This window comes from Aptenodytes patagonicus, chromosome 1 (genome assembly GCF_965638725.1).
Source record: "Aptenodytes patagonicus chromosome 1, bAptPat1.pri.cur, whole genome shotgun sequence".
Taxonomy (NCBI): domain Eukaryota; kingdom Metazoa; phylum Chordata; class Aves; order Sphenisciformes; family Spheniscidae; genus Aptenodytes; species Aptenodytes patagonicus.
In genome coordinates, this window is record NC_134949.1 from 63725277 (window position 1) to 63743463 (window position 18187).

The 18187-nt window shown below is 39.4% G+C and overlaps 1 protein-coding gene across 3 annotated transcripts in view; it reads right to left on the minus strand.

Annotated features, from left to right (window-relative positions):
* MYBPC1 (myosin binding protein C1) overlaps positions 1-18187 on the minus strand; it is a 78599-nt gene that overhangs the window by 28422 nt on the left and 31990 nt on the right. For all 3 annotated transcript variants that reach the window (XM_076339771.1, XM_076339761.1, XM_076339750.1), the window contains 10 exons: positions 15663-15767; positions 14074-14222; positions 13597-13714; positions 12259-12310; positions 10558-10614; positions 6908-7074; positions 4556-4688; positions 2780-2904; positions 1579-1684; positions 1105-1271 (listed from right to left, as the gene is read on the minus strand). In XM_076339771.1, the coding sequence (XP_076195886.1) occupies positions 1105-1271; positions 1579-1684; positions 2780-2904; positions 4556-4688; positions 6908-7074; positions 10558-10614; positions 12259-12310; positions 13597-13714; positions 14074-14222; positions 15663-15767 (1179 nt within the window). The remainder of the gene's footprint in view (positions 1-1104; positions 1272-1578; positions 1685-2779; positions 2905-4555; positions 4689-6907; positions 7075-10557; positions 10615-12258; positions 12311-13596; positions 13715-14073; positions 14223-15662; positions 15768-18187) is intronic.

Below are 18187 nucleotides of genomic sequence, written 5' to 3' on the forward strand. Positions count from 1 at the left end.
CTCATAGCTCTCCCAGCTGATCCGAGATAATTTGGAGACTTACCAAAGTATTTAATCACAAGTGGGGACTGTAGTTCTCAACCTGTTTTGTCAGGCTGGTAGCAAAGGCTGACTGGCCAGTAAGCTTAGCTTCATACACTACTTGTTCTCATGTTTGCTAAACTGCCTTACCTCACCCTACGAATAGCCACAGATATTACTAGCTTTTGTAAAACTTGAGTCTGAGAACTGGTGCCCCAGTTCACTTCCACTTTCTGGAAGATTAGATGCTGTAGACCAAAGTCCAGGCTGGACACACAGTACCATGTGTATGCAGTAAATATCCCTGACTATAATCTGACATAGGAAACAAAGAGTGATGGGAAAGGCAGCATTTTATAGAAAGCCAGTTGGAAAATCCTCAGAAGAAGTTGCATGAAAGGAAAGATGATGGAGCTCAATAGCCATCGAGGATAATTTCCAACTTGATAATAGAACAGCATGAATAGGTTGTGCTTAAGATGCCAATTTGTACAAAATAGTCAAAAGCAGTATACAAAACAGTGTATGTTTATGCATAATGTGTGATAACTTTAGAGGATGGGCACATACATTTCGCTAAAACCCACAGGCATTTTAAAGAGATATTGCACAAACAATACTGAGGGAGCTACATAGTCATGTGTTTGTGCCTATGAGTTCAGGTCAAGTGCCTGTTAACAGTATGCCTAGTTATAGAACTTCTTATTTTTTCCAACATACTTTTTTTCTGATTTTGGCTAAAAAGCCTTGGTTTGGCTTTCCGGTGAAAACCTGAAAGGATTAAAGAAAAGCAGATACTTCCCTTGAAAATTTCACTTTGTTGACCTGTTATATCTTTGGATGGATAGCTTTGTTTCCTATCTTAATGGAGTGACAGAAAGTTTTCAAGCAGGACTAGTCCATTGCCTGTTGCTGCAAACAGCGTCTAAAGGAAAGTCACTGTCCTGGAGATTTGCAGCAAAGAAATTGGTATGGAAGTTAAGTCTCCCTTTAAACCCCCAGGAAAAGGCAAGCAGATTATTTATTTCTGTAAGCTAGTAAACTGTGACATATGAATTCAAAAGCAAGATGGATGATACTTACAATCAACCGAAAGCTTAGCTTCTGATTGGCCTCCAGTTGTCATTACTGAGTAAGTTGCATTGTCATTTTTTGCAGCTTCCTCTATGATCAAAGTGTGTTTTTTACCCTCAACCTTGATTCGATACCGAGATTTAGGTTCATTGTTAAGTTCTACACCATTCTTAAACCTAATGGAAAACAAAGAATGATTATTTTTCCAATAGATGTCCTGTGCAAATAGGACTCCCATAGAATGAAACTTCCAGAGAAGACTTTATAAGACTTAAGGCACGAGGAAAGGTTAAACAAACTCATCCATGAATGTGTAAGGATATTTTTGCTGTTGCTACATTTTTGAATAATGTTTTCTTGAGATTTTCTTAGAAATTTTCAGGTTTACTGGTATAGAAAAAGCTGTCCACAGTTTTGCCTACAATTAAAATATTCAGGGTTTTATTCTCAAGGAAAACAGTATCTGTTCAAAATGTGGCTTACCATTTCACATTTGCATCATCCTCAGACACTTCACAGCTCAGTTCTACTCGTTCACCAACATAGGTACTGGTATCCTCCAGGCCTTTGGTCACCAAAATTGGAGGATCTTTGGAAAGAGAAAATTACAGATTTACAATCTGAGAGATAAAACAGTGAAAGAGGTTTTCAAAATCATGCTATAGAAGACGACAGTACTTTAAAATTCTAATATTAGTCTCAGCACAGCTTTTTCTGCCGTAAATCAGAAAAGTGATTGCTCATTAAGGTGCTAGTAGGAAATGTGCTAAATAAAAACCCAACATTTGTTCAGATGAATACCTGCCTTGCATCCCTTTTTATTGACAGTTTGTCCAGGCAGGTCGACATGAGAAGCTGACATTCCCCCTCTTGCCTCCCACAGATCCCTCTCATAAAGCTGCGTTTTCGTTAGGTCCTATAGCCCGTTATGCACAATAAGATGACCTGATGACATAACGCAGTGCCCTTATTGGTTTAACCCATCCCTGCTGTCAAAACTCAAGTTTATTTAATAGCAAGAGATTGTACAACAGTTAACCTATGATATTTATAGGGGCGATGGTCTCCATTATTTTAAATAGCTCTCTGAAATATTTGATTATTTTTTTCTCTCATTGTAAGTTTTGGTTTTCTGTTTGTTTTGTTGTGCATGTGTGAGTAATGCCGTGAATATTATCAGTAAGACTGTCAATACTGTGGGAGCAAAAAGGGTGAAGAAATGGCCACCCGTTCATAGCTTTTGATAGAGTCTTCCCTTAAATCTGTGCAGATGGAATGAAAACTAACTGCTAGAAAGCCTGGTCTGAGGGTACTTGAAACAGACCAGTTGGACCAGGAATATCAGGATCATCAGGTACCTAAGTGTGGTGTTAGGGAAAGCCAACGCTATGACAAACAAGTCTCCAAAATGGCTTTAAAACTGTGAAGGGGACCACAGCCCCACTAGATCCCAATGCACAGTATGAAATGAGCCGTATCCCCATTTCAGGGTTTTCACTAAATTACTAAATACAGGATGAGGGAAAAAATGGTCAGGGATCACCAAAATACAGAGTGATCCTAAGGGCTGCTAATACAAATACAAAAATATACTGAACCAGATCCTCCCTGTTAGTTTCTGTTGCAGTCAAAGAAGCCACACCAATTTACAGCAGGCGTAACAGGAGCAAGCTGACATAGTTACCTCTCACAAACAGTTCTGTGGAGCATTTCTCATCACCAGCTGTTACGTAATAGCGAGCATCATCTGTCATCGTACAATTATTGATGAATAAAATTCGCTGGTTACCTTTGTGCTCAAAAATGTATCTGTTTGAACAGGAATGCAGCAAAGATACATTAGCAAAACTGCTGGACCCCTTTTGTTTTATGTAGAAAGTGCTTTAGGGATTATTAGAGGTGAAAGTCCTGTTTTTTACATAGAACTGGAAAAATTGTGCTGGGAAGCCATTTCCAAGATTCAACAGACCTGTCATAGACTTTTTAGCAAAAAGAGCTATGGTGTAGAGTGACAACGAGCATCTTCTGGCTTGTTCCAAAATCCAGGCTTGGGTGATATGAAAAAGTAAAAAAAATGAGCAGGCTCTGAAGGTTGGCAAATAAAATGGAGTCTGAAACTCTAGATGAGTAAAGATGAAAATAACCAGTAACAGGACACCATCCTCATTCCGACACTCTTAACATTTTTGTGAAGTATAATAATAGCCAAAGTTAAGAAGTTAATATTATTGGTAGGCCAGATGGCACAAGAGATCAGTAATGGGATATGGGGTTTTGGTAATGGGATATGGAGCCTTTCACCTTTATGTCACCAGTTTAGATCTGCTCCAGGTTTGTAATGACCAAAGCTCATTAGCATCTGACAGCTGCTTCAGCAGCCTGGAAGAAATGCACTGGAGCATTCAATCCAGGTCCTTCTACTGGAGAGGTATTCACATAGCTGCCTGCGAAACAGTTCTGAACCGCTCATGGCAGATATAGGGGCTAAAGAAAAGGTACCCTCTTTATTATGCATTTTTTGTCGACTATGAATATTACTCAAAATCCTTCATTGACTTGTGCAGCAACAGAATGAAAGAAATCTGCCCCTTCTCTGTAAGAGGGCTTTTGCTAATTACTGTTTTTTCACAGGGCCTGAAGAGAAAGTTGCTAGGATTTTGTGCTGCTGAGCAACATTTGAGGAACATTACATTGTTGTGCATTACTGGTTGCATATTGTCATTCCTAGCTGTGTCTGACTGTGGAATGGGATTTTCTGCACCACGTTGTAAGAGCTGGTTGTGCCCCCACTAGGGACTGGGCTCCACTTCCAGCCATTGCTCTACCTGTACTTAAGTGCCTGCACCTGAAAAGCCACTTCTTCTAGATAAAGCCAGAGAGTAAACCAATATGCAGGTGATACAGATGACGAAGAAGCTTGGGTACACTAGACCTGTTGCACATGACTGAAGTCACTTTGAGCTATGCAGGTTGCTGACTTCAGTGTGAGTGTTAACTGGGTAGTGGAAGGTGAGACAAACCTCGCTCCCCTTTCCTCAGGTGGTTTATAAGCCAGGTGGGTAAGTATGTGATGTTAAACATCTCTCCTCTTAGCAACCAAATACTGTAGAAAGATTCTGACCTCCTTCAGATTTCATAGTGCTGAGGAGAAGAGATTTATTTATTCACAGTGCTTCCCGATTTTTTAAAAACTACCAAGTAGGAAATGGCTCCATGTTTTGTTGAGGATCTTTAATTCTTTTCTCTTGAGGCAAAGGAGCCAATCTGCATTAACATTTAGCATACAGCAGACTTTTCTGGGTCATGAGCAATATAGTATCATTTGCATACTTTTCACGTGTAATGAAATTCAGAAATAAAATTGGTGCAACCTGAGCAAAGAGATAGATCTATGCAACACACTTGTCAAGGAAGTACATGTATACCCATATTATTGCTCACATACAATCAAACCACTTACTTTGCACTTGGTCGGATTTCTTGGCCATTTTTATACCACTTGAGTTCCACTGTTGGATCTGCTAGCTCCACCATGAACCTTACTTTACCTCCTTTGTCCACCTGATATGCAGGATCAAGACCTTTGGCAAAAGCTGTCATGGAAACCAAGTGTTGTTATAAAAGAATATCAGAAAACAAGCAAGAATATGAATGCTGAAATGACACTGCATAAATCTCATCAAAGCCGTCAGAATACATGCACACAATATTATGCATCACTCTATATTCTTAGACTAGTCCACATGAATCAGTTTATTTTCTAGAAACATTAGAATAAGTGCAAAGCTATGCGGATCTGATTATCTTGACCACGTTCAAGCTAGTATCTCTTCATGACTTTGCAGTGTGACTGTATTCTGAATAGGATTGGGTAGATGTGGCTTTTACAGCTTGCTGGGAAGTGCTATGTCAGAATAAAATGGTATACAGTTGGTGCCATGGATTGATTTACAACGAATCTGTTACAAAGGACTTCTCTATTAGCACTGCCACTCAAGCTGACAAGGAATTTTAAGCTAAAATTCCTATTGAGCTTCCCATTATCAGAATAAACACATTGGTTTGCCTAAAAGCCAAATTAGCTTTCCTGATTCTTTCTGTAGGTTGCAAGGTGTACATTGCAGTTCCACTTGTGGTAAATGTTACAGCTGCAAAACATTTGCAAAAATATTTGAAACCAGGCAAAAGTTGTCAGCCTGTGAATCCTAATGGGGCTTTTCAGAAAGGTTCTTTGAGATGTGCAAATGTAGGCCAAGTTGTTCTGGGCAAGGTAAGGCCAGGTGCAACTCAAACATTTCAAAACACTTTAACATCAACATTTAGATATTGCCAGCCACAAAAGTTAGACCCAGGGAGCAAATATCTGTGGCTGAAAAATAAATAAATGGTGCCTCAAACTCATTGCCCACAGCTAAGTAATCGATTTCTGCTAATGTTTATATAATGCATATGTCTGATTGCAGGAGACTGAATATATTAACACAACAGGAGTAGAGTTACTAATTCTGAAAAGGATTTTTTATGTATCTTGTTGCAGTGTAAAAGTTTCCAACTTATAATAGAGGTGGTGTGAGGGGAAGAACACCCTGCTCTCATCCTGTCATTACTGTAGACATTTTCCCCAACGTCTAGAGCACCTCCTGTAGGGAAAACCCTGTCCACTGAAAAATCCTGATATGGCTGGCAGCTCCATCCTACTCAACAGGGAACTGGGGAGAGGGACCAGACAGACTGGTCCCAGGTGCTGGGAGATGCCCCTTTCCCAGTAAAACATTCAGGCACTTCCACGTGATGCACCTGGGTAGGGAGCAGCTCTTCCTGCCAGCTACACAATTCCTGCCCCAGCTTCCAGCCCTACTCCAGATTCCTTGGGGAAGGTGAGGAGTTTCCCTGGGCTTCAACCCCTTAAAGAGCTCCACTGGATACAGAAACTGCCCCAGTGGCTCAGCAAAAGCCCATTGACTCCATTTCTCCCTCCCTCAACTGTGGCCAGAATCAGATATACCAGCAAATTAAAAATATAAATAAAAATTAATGTGTAGTAACAGAATGCATGTTATGATGTGAGGTAATGGGTGAGGAGAGAGGGTATATCAGGCAGCTGGATTACAGCTGGATTTGTGGAGGATTTCACCTACACAAACGGGACTCTTCCAGGAAACCAGTGGAACAGCAGATGTATATATTGCATCCAGTTCTGAAATGCTCTCCAGGAGCAAGCAAATGCCACAATAGTAAAATGGATAGTGTGTTGTATTTATATGTGTGTCTGTACGTATTATGCAACATATAAATTTATTTTATATATGCATATGTATATATACACATACATATAAACACGCATCTATATTTATGTATGTATGACACCACTCATACTATTCAGTAGGGTAGGTGGGGAGGGTTTTTAGTACAGAGGGGATTTCAGAGGAATGTCAGATTAAGTGCAAAATGAAATTGTGAAGTGCAAACAATGTGTTTGGAGTGACTCTATTTTAGAGCAGAAGATATTAATGATAACACAAGGTCTAATTTCCATACTGTTTGATCAGGTAACACCTTTCAACACAACTGGGGGACTTTGTTCCAGTTGGAACTACTGTGTGGCCAAGAGGGAGGGACGCTTTTGGTAAGCACTGAATGGGATAGGGTGTTTACACTAACCACAGCGGACCAAAGCCGCCTTCTGATTAACTCCTTGCAGTAATAAGGCTTGAGCTGTAGTGTGCAACATGGAAATGAAGCAAGTTTGGGTTTTTAAGGTGGTTGCTGATGTTTGACTACTGAACATAAGAATATTCTGCCTTATCCATACCTGCACTCTTCTTCACTTCCCTGCGCATGCGCTTCAGACGCTTTAACATGCCTCTCAGGTCAGTGATACCATACTGAAAAGCAATCTTCTCATATTCACTGGGATTCGCATTCTTCAGGAGCTCCCACACATCTACCTCAGGTTCTTCCTCTTGCTGTTTAATCTCCCTAACAGTAGCAAAATAAAATTATGGGAGAAGAGTTAGTGAGGCTTTCTCACACCACAAAAAAGGTGAAACAATCTATGGCAAGGCTAGAAATATTTTGATCAAAATTTGAAGGCCGCCATCATATTTTTTTATTTCACTCAGTACAAGTGGAATAGCTCAGAATGACAGTCACACCTTACTTTACACTACTTGAAGGCAGAATTTGGATGTAAGTTTTAATTTGGCCTTTTCTGATGTAATCAGTTATGAGAGGTTTTGTATTGCTTCATTATTTAAAAAAAACAATGCCGTTTGAAAATGTAGTACTATAATAGCATATGGGCTAATCCCACTTAAATCAGTTTTATCTGTTGTAACTTGAATGGAATCAGTTACAATTTGTGATGGCACCACTGAGATCTGAGTCTAATCGGTACATTCATAATTATATAAAAATGCTTTCAAACCCTGAGTCCCTGTAACTGCTACTAGGGGTGACCAATGAAAGGACATTGAAATCCAAGGGAATCTGGGTCTGTTTATAGTTACACCAGTGCTTCTCAGAGTTACTTAAAGTTGGCATATGGATAGGAACTGGAGATTTCCACACCAGCTTGGACTTGCAAGATGGGTCTGTTGGCTTCCATGTTTATCTCAGTCTTAAGAGCAGGAAGTGTTTTCAGAGGCCTGTGTGAATAGCATCACCTTTATACAGAAGTTTCAATACCATATTTACTATCTGCAACTCCAAGCTAAGACAACCGATAAAGAGAAATATAATTATTTTCACAATGGCAGCCATTAAATGAGAGAACAATGGAAGCATCCTGAACAAAATGATAATTTTTGAGACTGACAGCTTAGCTCAAAAAAGTGAACTGCTAGAACAATCCGGGAATTGGAGCAGAAATCTAGACATTTTTTCCTGTAAATTCATTAGGATCAGACCAGGATCATTCTGATTTTATCTAGTTGGTCCAATGAAATCAGTACTTTTGAGAACAGAGTGAGAAAATAAACATTTGAGAAATAAAAAAAGACTGAGCTTTGGAGCGAGACACTGTTAGAGCTGAGCTCTATCAAGTCTGACAGAGAATTTTCTTTAACATATACAGAATAGCACTGGGGGTCCCTGAGAATCTCTGCACGGTTGGATGAGGAGCTATGGAAAACCATTTTCCTGTTTAATCCATGAGGTTTATTAATTTTCGTAACATGCCAGTGTTATTTTAAAAAGGAAAAAAGCTTCTCACTGATGAGTCTTTGAAATACTTACATTGTTATCTTAGAATTATTGTTAGACAACCTCAGGTATGTAATTTTATGTTTCATTCCTTTTACTTTTATCTGTGCTTATGCTTTCTGGACGGTGACTATGTACAGCGAACACTGGCATTTCAGTGAGATTCCTTCTGCATGGCGGCAAGTCGAGATCAGCTTGCAAACATATGTAAAAGCTGACACACCCCATGGGGCGGCATTCTCCTCTCCCAGGGCTGGACGCTTGCCATGCAACGCCTGTCCGTGCTAAGGAGAGGTACATTCTAGGGGAATCAAGATAATGTACCCCTTTAAATGAGGCAGTAGTTGAGAATGAGGATCAGTTAGAGTATCCTGATTTTCAACCAGCTTGAAATAATTAATTCCAGACTCTTTTTCCTCTTGCGTAACTGGAGAACAAATTATGACACTTAGAGCAAACCAACTTCGTTCTGAGACCACAATAGTTTCTGCTGTGGGTAGTGGGCAAACAATGCTTGGTATTTCCTAAGCAGATTAACCTCTCTACAAAATCGCTTTCAGATCTTTTCCCCGAAAATGTGCATTTTGTTGAAAGATGTCCTTTAAAAAAAAAAAAAGGACCTAAATGTTTGAGTGTTTTTGAGATCTTGTGCCTTTTGGAATTTCATGCCGTTACTGATCCATTGCGTTGACGAAGCATAACCAGTCACAGAGTGGCTTACTGAGATAAGAACTGGTTTGTCTTCCTGCAAGACCAGCACGAAATTAGAAAATAGGCAGTATATAGATTCTGTGCATTTAGGTTTTTTTTTAAAAACATGTTTCAAGTATTATGCACCACAGGTGAAAAGTTCTAGCTCTTTCCTTGGTAATATAACTATGCGAAAGAGAAGGAATGCACCTGCAACATTGCCTCTTGAAAAAATTGAAATGAAAACATATTTGTCTTCATAAAAATGGATATTAATATCCAGACTGGGGCTTAATTAGCAATCTTATTCAATTAAGCTCAGAAGTCTGAGGTTGCATTTCAGTGCCTGAAGCATGGAGGTGATGAACCGATTTGACCAATATCAAATAGTGGTGTTTAAAAACTAAAAGTTTGCTTTGCCCATTAACCACACGATAGGTATACTATGTTTATATGGCTATACAGTATTTATCTTACAAAACGTGAGTTACTTGTTAGTGAAGTGATAATGACTCTTAAATCACATTTCTCTTTCCACAAAAACCCCAAGACCTCTTACATGCAACTCTCATGTTGCTAACCAAACACCCCGCAGGCAGTCATGAGAACTGTCATGGTAAGTTGTATTAATATGATAAAATGTCAAACTGAAGATCCTAATTAGGGATGAGAAGATTAAAAAACCAAAGACCTGGTGGATTTGAATTGGTTCAGGTAATTCTTTCACTGCCTACTTTTACCTTCAGCCTTTCCTGTTTGCTTTAGTTGCTTAAATACTATTCTCACCATCATAGCCCATGAGCCCATTGTGAACTTTTTATGTAATTAGTACTGCATGTTGGGTTTTCCTCTTTCAGAGTAAGTGGTAAATGAGATAAAGGATCTAGTTCCTTTTCCAATTCTCTATGATCAGTTGCCATTGATTTCCATGGCATATAAAATTTCTGTGATAAATTTTAAAAAATGATGAATTAACTATCTTGTCTTAACCTGTTAAAAGACTAAACACCAAGTTTTTCTCCATCACAGCATTTAAGTTGAATAAAACGCCGCTGAACATTTGTGTGCACATATTGAAACAGAAAGCTACAAAGAATTAATACCAATGTCTATGGTTTGAAAGCATGATATATGATTTTTCATATCAGGATGCTTATAAAATCAAATTAAGATGTACCCAAAGCGGTAAATTTAACCCTTGCAGTTTTTTAATCTTGCACCAGACTCAATTTTCTGAACTGCTCATCCCTGTGTAGGAAATTCTTCCCCTCTACCTTCCATGCAAACACAAAAGAAATAGCAAGTAAACTAAATGTTATTGGCCTCTTTAGGTTGTGGCTCACTTTTTTCCCAGTGCAATCAAATCTGAGGTTTCTTTTCTGCACACTTAAAGGTACAATTAACTGAACATTTGCATATTATACTGTGAGAATGATAGTTAGAAACATTGAAAAAAAAAGAAAGGTCAGAAAATTCTTAAGAAGTTATTAATGCTACACCTGACTCTTTCTGTGTGCGAACCTAATGGTTTGCAATCCACACCTGCTCACTGCATCACTTGGTTCTCACCTACGTTTCAGGAGACCACTAAAGTCAAGTTCTCCTGCATCGTCTTGTCCATCACCGCTGTTATTAATAGAAAAAGATCAAATCTTTGTTTAATACAGGAAGACTTAGACAACACACATTGCAAACGCTCTACATGTCTCATATACTCAACACTGTCCAGACACACAAATAATGGTATAAAATCAACACAAACTTGTATTCTTTTTCACATGAAGTATGTTTCCTTAGGCAATTGTGAAAAATAACACAAAGGTTTGTATTGCTTGTTATTATACTTTGATGACAAATTTTTGTAACTGCATACATAAATTTGCCAAGATTTGTGTTAGATTTCGGTAACACAAATAAATGTGAGCTAGTCAACACAACCAGCTTTGTTTTTTGTTTCCATAGTGTGTGTGTGTATAAAAACAAAGGGCTTGTGCTGATCTTTTGCTACAAATATAAAACAAAGATTTGCATTGCTGGGTGGTGCTTTTAACAATGCATAGCTGTGTCAAATACTGATTGCAAAGCATTACACTTAAGGTTTAACCTTTCTCTAAATGAAGGGAGAAATCAGTTAAAAAAAGAAGAAACAGTACATTGTACATTTTTACAGATAGAATCACAGTCCTGTGAAGGTGCATTTCTTTCTATAATGTGACCTTAAGCAGTATTACCTTCTTATAAAGCTCATATAGACAAAAGAAATGCCCTTAATATTTGTAAAAATAAGGGCAAAATCCTGCAAATGTTAAGTCAGATGATGCCAATATTTCATCCCAGATTTTGCATGCAAGATATTACTTAGAAAATCAGAAAATATTCAGATATTCTCATCTGCTTGGGCAGAATAGTTTTGCAGTTTTTTTTTAAAATGTGCTCAAGAAAGGAGTGCACCTTGAGTGTAGTATCTTTTGCATTTACTCTTTAAATCAAATCCCTCTAAATAAAAGCAGTTGCTTCTGAATCACAGCTTTGCTTGTATGTGTAAATTAACAAACTGCATTCATTTTCTGTTTGCAAAACATTTTCATTCTGAATACTTCTGTCCTTCTAAGACAATTTTCTCCATCAAATGTAAAGATGACATCTATACTGGTTTGAATTACTATTTTATCACAATCTATACTGGTTTGAATTGGTATTTTATCACAAAGGTAACTAACAAAGGAAAAGACTTCAGACACAATGCTTTATCTTATGGCCTCTGCAATATATTATCTGTAGTTTTTCTGTAACAATGGCCTTATGACACACTTTTTTACTGTAAGACAACATAAAGCCAGATCCTATCTTCTTGAAATCAGTGTGAATTTTCTCTCAGCTTTTAATCAGTACAGGACTGGGACCAGGAACTTTCATATTGTAGCTGACAATTTTCAGGAAACGTGGTAGAACATTTTAGTTAATTAAAATATGATTTTAAAAACCTCTAAAGAAAGAGATATTTAATTGCCTTAAATAGTCCATCTTCCCTTAAAGCAATGATGCTGTAATTTCACAGTAGAGTATTTAATATCATATGTACTATGAGTTGTAACTATTTCATTCTACTCACTACCAACTACCCTAAAACCCACTTCTTTAATCTTTATTTACAAAAACATTTTTTTTTCCAATAATTGATACAATTGTCTGCCAAGATTGTCGCAAGTTCTGTGAATGCTACCAGCACCCATTACTGAGGAGCTTCATAGGCCCACTGCTTGAAGTTACCTTCTTTTGAAAGCAGATCTGATGTCAATGGATGGAGCAGCTTGGGAAGATTCTATGAAACAACAGTAATACAGGAATTAAAAACATAATTTGAAATTAATGTAATTTATGTAATCGATGTAATTTGGCATATGAAATTTGTTCAGTTTCCTGCTAAGTGACCACAGTTTGTGCTGCTCCTTTGGCATTAAGTTCTGATAAATGCAAAGCTGCTCAGTGCTAAGCTAAGTTTACTTAATTGAGGTTCTGCATAGGAGATCTGTCTCTGTGATGTTTCTTGCCGATCTCCTTCCTGCCTATACACAGGGTCTGGCCTTTTTGTCTTCCCATTCCCTATGCTTTCTCTCCTGCTTGCATCTTGCACTTTCTCAGTACGCTCAGCATCAGAGGAAAGAGACAGTCTTCTCTATGACTACAGACTCGTGTTGATTCTCAGTGCGAGGAATTCACCCCCCGAGGTGAATTACCCATTTATGCCAGCCTGAATCAGATTAAATGGTTCTGATCCACAGCCAGTGAGTGGATGCAGCCAGGCTGGCCCCTGTCCCGCTGGCTTCTGAATACACAAACCTACCTATGCCCCTCGGGCTGTCAGTCAGCCGTCAAATGTCCCCTTAACTGTGACCAGCTTCCCCTGACTGGTGAACGAACAGTCTGGTCTGTTCGTCACCATTTATGAGGGTGAACAACTATTTTGTCCACTGGCTGCTGGCCCTGGCAATTCGGAAGACATCCATCTTTCTCAGTCTGATTGTGCAGGTATGCGTGTGCTGTTGTGATGGCAGAACTGTTCTCGGAGGAAAAGATAAGCCTGTGGGTTAACATTTGCCAGAGTAAGGCCTTTTATAACACAGAAGCAGACAAAGGTACAACTCTCCAGTGCTCTCCACATTGTGCTATTCTTCATTTTGATGAAGAGTGGAAGAAATAGCTTTCTGGAGTATGATCACAACCATGCCCGAACAGGGTGCAAAGGACTGGCAAGCCATGACCACTCCACATCCCTCTGCTCAGATGCTGCCAGATGAAGCCTCACTCTCTGAATAGCCCTAAGCCTAGCTCTCTGTCTTGTGTGCCAGAGCCTGATTTGAATTCAATACTAGTTTTATCTGCCAGCTTTTCTAATTTTTGGATAAATGTCTCACATGCTATCTATCCCAATGTTCATTTAAACAATAAATTACAGACACTTAAGAAAATCCTCTGAGCTCTATGCTAAAAATGTTCACTTTAAGCATTACTTCATTTAAAGGTTCTGAACAAAATTAGGTGGCGTTTCAGGTTAAAAAAAAAAAAAGAAATCTTTATAAAGCTTTACAGACACAAGTGGAATCTTACCGGTGACTTCAAGGTCAAAAGAGCAACTATCAAACTTGTCCTTATAAGATACTTCACAGCGATAGTTCCCTGCATAGTTTTCCTTAGCTTGAATGATATGCATCTCAAATGTGTGAATCTAAAAATCAAACATAATTATTCATTAATGTGGGGGATACATTTGCACAAAGCAGAAGTTAAAAGATTAGTCTTTCAGACCTAAATGAGGAGTAAGGAATAACTCGAATAAAGGGCTCTGGAAAGAATCTGGAACCCAGAAATGGCAACAGAAAACTTTGATTTCCCCACCACTACTTGTCCTGCGCTGGGAGAGCAGAAAAGTCTGCTTCTGCACAGGGTCGGAGGTCATCACTAAAATCTGCATGGGGAAGCCAGGGCTAGAATCCACTGCTCTTGAATTTCTACCTGTTGTCTTAAACTGATCTTTAAGCTCTGTTTGGAGCTTTGCCCCTGTAAGAAGGAAAAGCAAAGACACACCTTAGTGTGACGTTCAAAGGATTCTTTTAGCTGCAGGTGCTTCCCCGCTTTACTGGCCAGGTCCATCCATTTTCCTTTAAACCACTTAACATTTGGCTTTCGGAGAAGATCTTTGGCTTCTACTTTGGCTATAAATGTAATATTCCCACCTTTTAAAAAGAGAAAAGAATAATGCAATCGTTGAGATACATGTGGTTGGTCAGTAACACCTGTACAAGTTTCTTTTACTACTGCTCCAGGTGCTAGCTCTACCACGACAGTAAGAATCATATGGAGTCACACAGGCTATGACAGAACTGCAGTGTTACAGAGGTTAATGATTTTGGGTCTGGAAGCCTTCTGCCCATGTCAATGTGGAACTTGAGACACAGAGAAGCAGGATAAAGTAGTTGAGGCAAAACTCCATGTTGTAATGGGCGAATTGTTCCCAATATTTGAATTTCCTTGCTTAAAAGGAAAGCACAGGTGTTCCTAGGCTACCAGGCAGTTGTAACATGAATAAACTCCAGTCTGGAAAAGAAAGCCTGGAGTTCTTCATGCATTTCTATCATTAATTCTTTAAGCTGAGAAGGGAGGGGAAAGAGTCTTCTCTAAATAATTTGGGAATAGTAAAAGTTAGCTCAATTTTCAGAACACCACTGCCCAGCCCCTGCTGAGTTTCCGTCCTAACATTCATGGCCTTCAGAGAAGAATACAGCTAACTCCTTATACTTATTTTCCAAATAAATCCTCCCAAAATGCACTTTTTCTACTCAGAAACCAAGAAAAATAATAGGCATGTGTTAAAAAAACCCATCTGACCATGTTTTAGTGTATCCAAGTACACAGCAGACATATTAAGTAGCCTGTAGTGAACTTCTCACCATTGCTGCTACCCTGCTTAGGGTGCAGCTGCCTTACCATGTTAGTATGGCTCAGGAGTGCAGTTTGGAAGTGAACCTCCTAACTGTCCCCATTTACTGTGCTCTGGTTCACAACACAGAAAGTCCTCACAGTGCTTGAACTGCATTCCTCTGGGATGAAATTAAAACCAAAGATGTGCTCTGAGAGTTTGCCACCTGTGCTCCAACTGCTAACAGGTGTATAGACCACTGGACTAAACCAAAGCTAGTCTACAGCAAATCCCCCAGAATGGTTACAGTGGGCGTGACCCTACCAGCTTCCCTACAGAGCTGCTCCTATTAGTCTACTTGCTAATTTACACACAGCTGTAGGGTACAAAAGTTGACCCGGCAATCTCTAAGCTACACTGCAGGCCTTTGGGTAGATCTTCCTGACATATCAGTAACTACAGCCAACAGCATCACAGTAACCAGCTCTCTTCTCCAGAAACTATACCTCTTACCCATTGTGCACAGTAAACTATTAGATTTTGAGCTTGTCTTGAATTAAACAATTGGTTTTTCCTTCTCTTCGTACAGTCCTTTTTGACTTCGAAGAGTGGAGTTCACATCCAACTAAAATCAGTGGAAGTACTTGTAGCTGAGGGCAGAAGTTGAGTGTCACAGGAACTGCACGTACCTTTCCAGGATCTGCCTCAGTCTCTGTCTCTCTGAAAGTGGCTTTTGATTTTGTTTCTAAGCACTTACCAACGCTCACTGAACCGCTCTGAGGTTTTTCGACAAATAAAGTGGATCTTTGGGAGTCATCATGTTTTTCTGTCTCTTCTGGAGCTCCTTCTCCAATAGACCATACTGAGATGCAGAGAGAGAGGGACGTGTCAGTCATCTGAGCGTGTTTTACTCCCTCCAAAATACACTTACCTGAACTTACTAAACTCTCTAACCCTATTACCTCTCTCTTCAGATGTTCTGAAAGATATGTAAGTTTTTGTTCACATTGACATCCATTGCTTGGCTGTCACATTGTATACAGTTCCTGCAAGAATGCTACCTCTGCGGTGACAGAAAATGAAACTATCAGGGAGGAAGAGAGGGCAACCTGATCAGCCAAGATGGGTACCGAGCAACTTGAATGGCACCAGCATTCAACCATGAGTGCTTTACAGAGGCAATGCACAAAGGTCAGCTCTTTGTTTTTCAGAAGAGATGGAGGTTCTGAAAACACAAACAGCTATAAGCACAAACAAAACACATATGATGCATAGTTTCAGTGGGTCTCTCTCAAGCCCCAACTCAGTCAATTGTACAAGCTAGTTTTTCCTCTTTGTTCGCAAAATAGAGCAGGGATGAAGCTTACTTTTGAACTTTGTTCTCTCTTACCATGATAGAAGCAGAGAGTTTGGGGATCGCTCAATACCACATCCTGCACCTCGCATAGACTGATGTTTTACAGAGAAATAGTTTGTCGGATGGAAATGATTGTGTCACATGTTCAGACACAGCACCTTCTCTTCTGGAAATTGAGATTTTGGAACTGAGAAGTAACAACAGTATTGAGAGAAGCAGCAAGAGAGCGGTCTCCCCAGGGCAGAGAACTGTGCCAGCACAGCTGTGTGTTTCTGGTCTTTCTGCTTATCTGAACAGCCCTGGCTTTTTGCTATGCAGTTACATCTTGGGTAAATATATGCAAAACCATGGACAAAGCTGATTCCTGACAGAAAAAGCAGAGAGAGCAAGGCAGTGAATGTCTGTCCATTACCTGCTCCCTTTCTACAGAGAGGCAAAGCATGTGTCTCGTATTCCAAATGAGAACTTGCGGAGTCCAAATGCCACATCTCCTTTTTTGGGGGGACTTACGGCCAGTGCATAGGTGAAACTGAGTAAAGCCAGTGCTGCCCTGGTAGTACTGAAGAGCAGAGCAAATGTGGAAATGTACAGCTCTAATTAAAGCTGTCCGTCTCTTTCAAATCAGAGCTGCATCTCCCTTGTTCCCCTTGAACTTCTAATTGTTTCAGAAGCAAAGGTAGCTTTTTATAGTTTATCCAATGTTCTTTTGGTTTTGGTTTCATAACTAGCATAAATGAGGAACCAGTCACACAACTCTTCTCACTTAGTCAAACCCTGGTCTTGAAATGAAAAGTTCTTTTCCCTGCTCAGTATTTTCTGTAGAAACTCATTTGCCAGAAGTCAGAATTGTCTTTCTACTATGTAGAGATTACTGCTATGGGAACCTTTTTAACTCATGAAAATTTCCATCACTCACGAATGCAACACAACTCATGACAACCATGGGAAAATGCAACCGAACTGTTTCTATTATCCTAAAGTCTATTAGGAATTTTAAAAAGGTATAGAAATGCTAGATAGCTTTGCTATAAAATCTTTGCCTTTCAGTCTTTCAGTGACTTTTGGGTGGTGTGCCTGACACCTCTGTATATGTTTGCTTGTACAATATTTCTTGCAGGTAAAGACATACATGTATATACACACATGTATATACACATATATGAAAACATATACACAGACATATATGAACACAAATATATATAGATAAACATCTATATATACTCTCTCTGTAATCTAGATGTTTAGATTATGCCAGTATAACGTGCTAGTATATGGAAACAACATAAGAACGAGCGAGAGTTACTGGTGTGAATAAAATGATGTGACAATGCTTGGTACAGGAACTGGTCACGTGCAGTAACAAACCTACCACACCAGAGGATGAAATGGAAAAAGGATATTAATAAATGGAAGAAGCTTACGTAGAGTCATTAATTCGATACCACATAAAATAACACCTAAATGTTATCATCACCTTCAGACATTAACGTTTTCCTATTTATTAAACAAACAGAACAAAACGTGGGTTTGACGCTGGCTCAGGGGGCTGGCATAGGCGGCTATGCCAGGTCAATAACCATGGTTGAAGTACCTGCTGCTCATTTTGTTCCAGAGGCTGCAAATCCTGAAACCACAAAAGTGGGTGCAGTATGCGTTACCTGCCACGGTAGAAAGAAAGAGGTTATGACTGCTAAGTTTTCCCCACCGTCCTTTGAGCTGTGAGAAGAAGCCATTCCCCTACAGTCTCCTGGGGCCTGTGTTTGGGATTCAGGTAAGCCACTGTCACCCTGTAGGCTGAGGAGGAAGGGAATAGTTGCATATCTATCTATATAGAAATAGATATAGATAGATAGGTATGTATGTATGGGTAAAATACTGATGCATATCCTGTCCTGTGCAGCAGAGCCTTCTCTCACTCCTGCTTT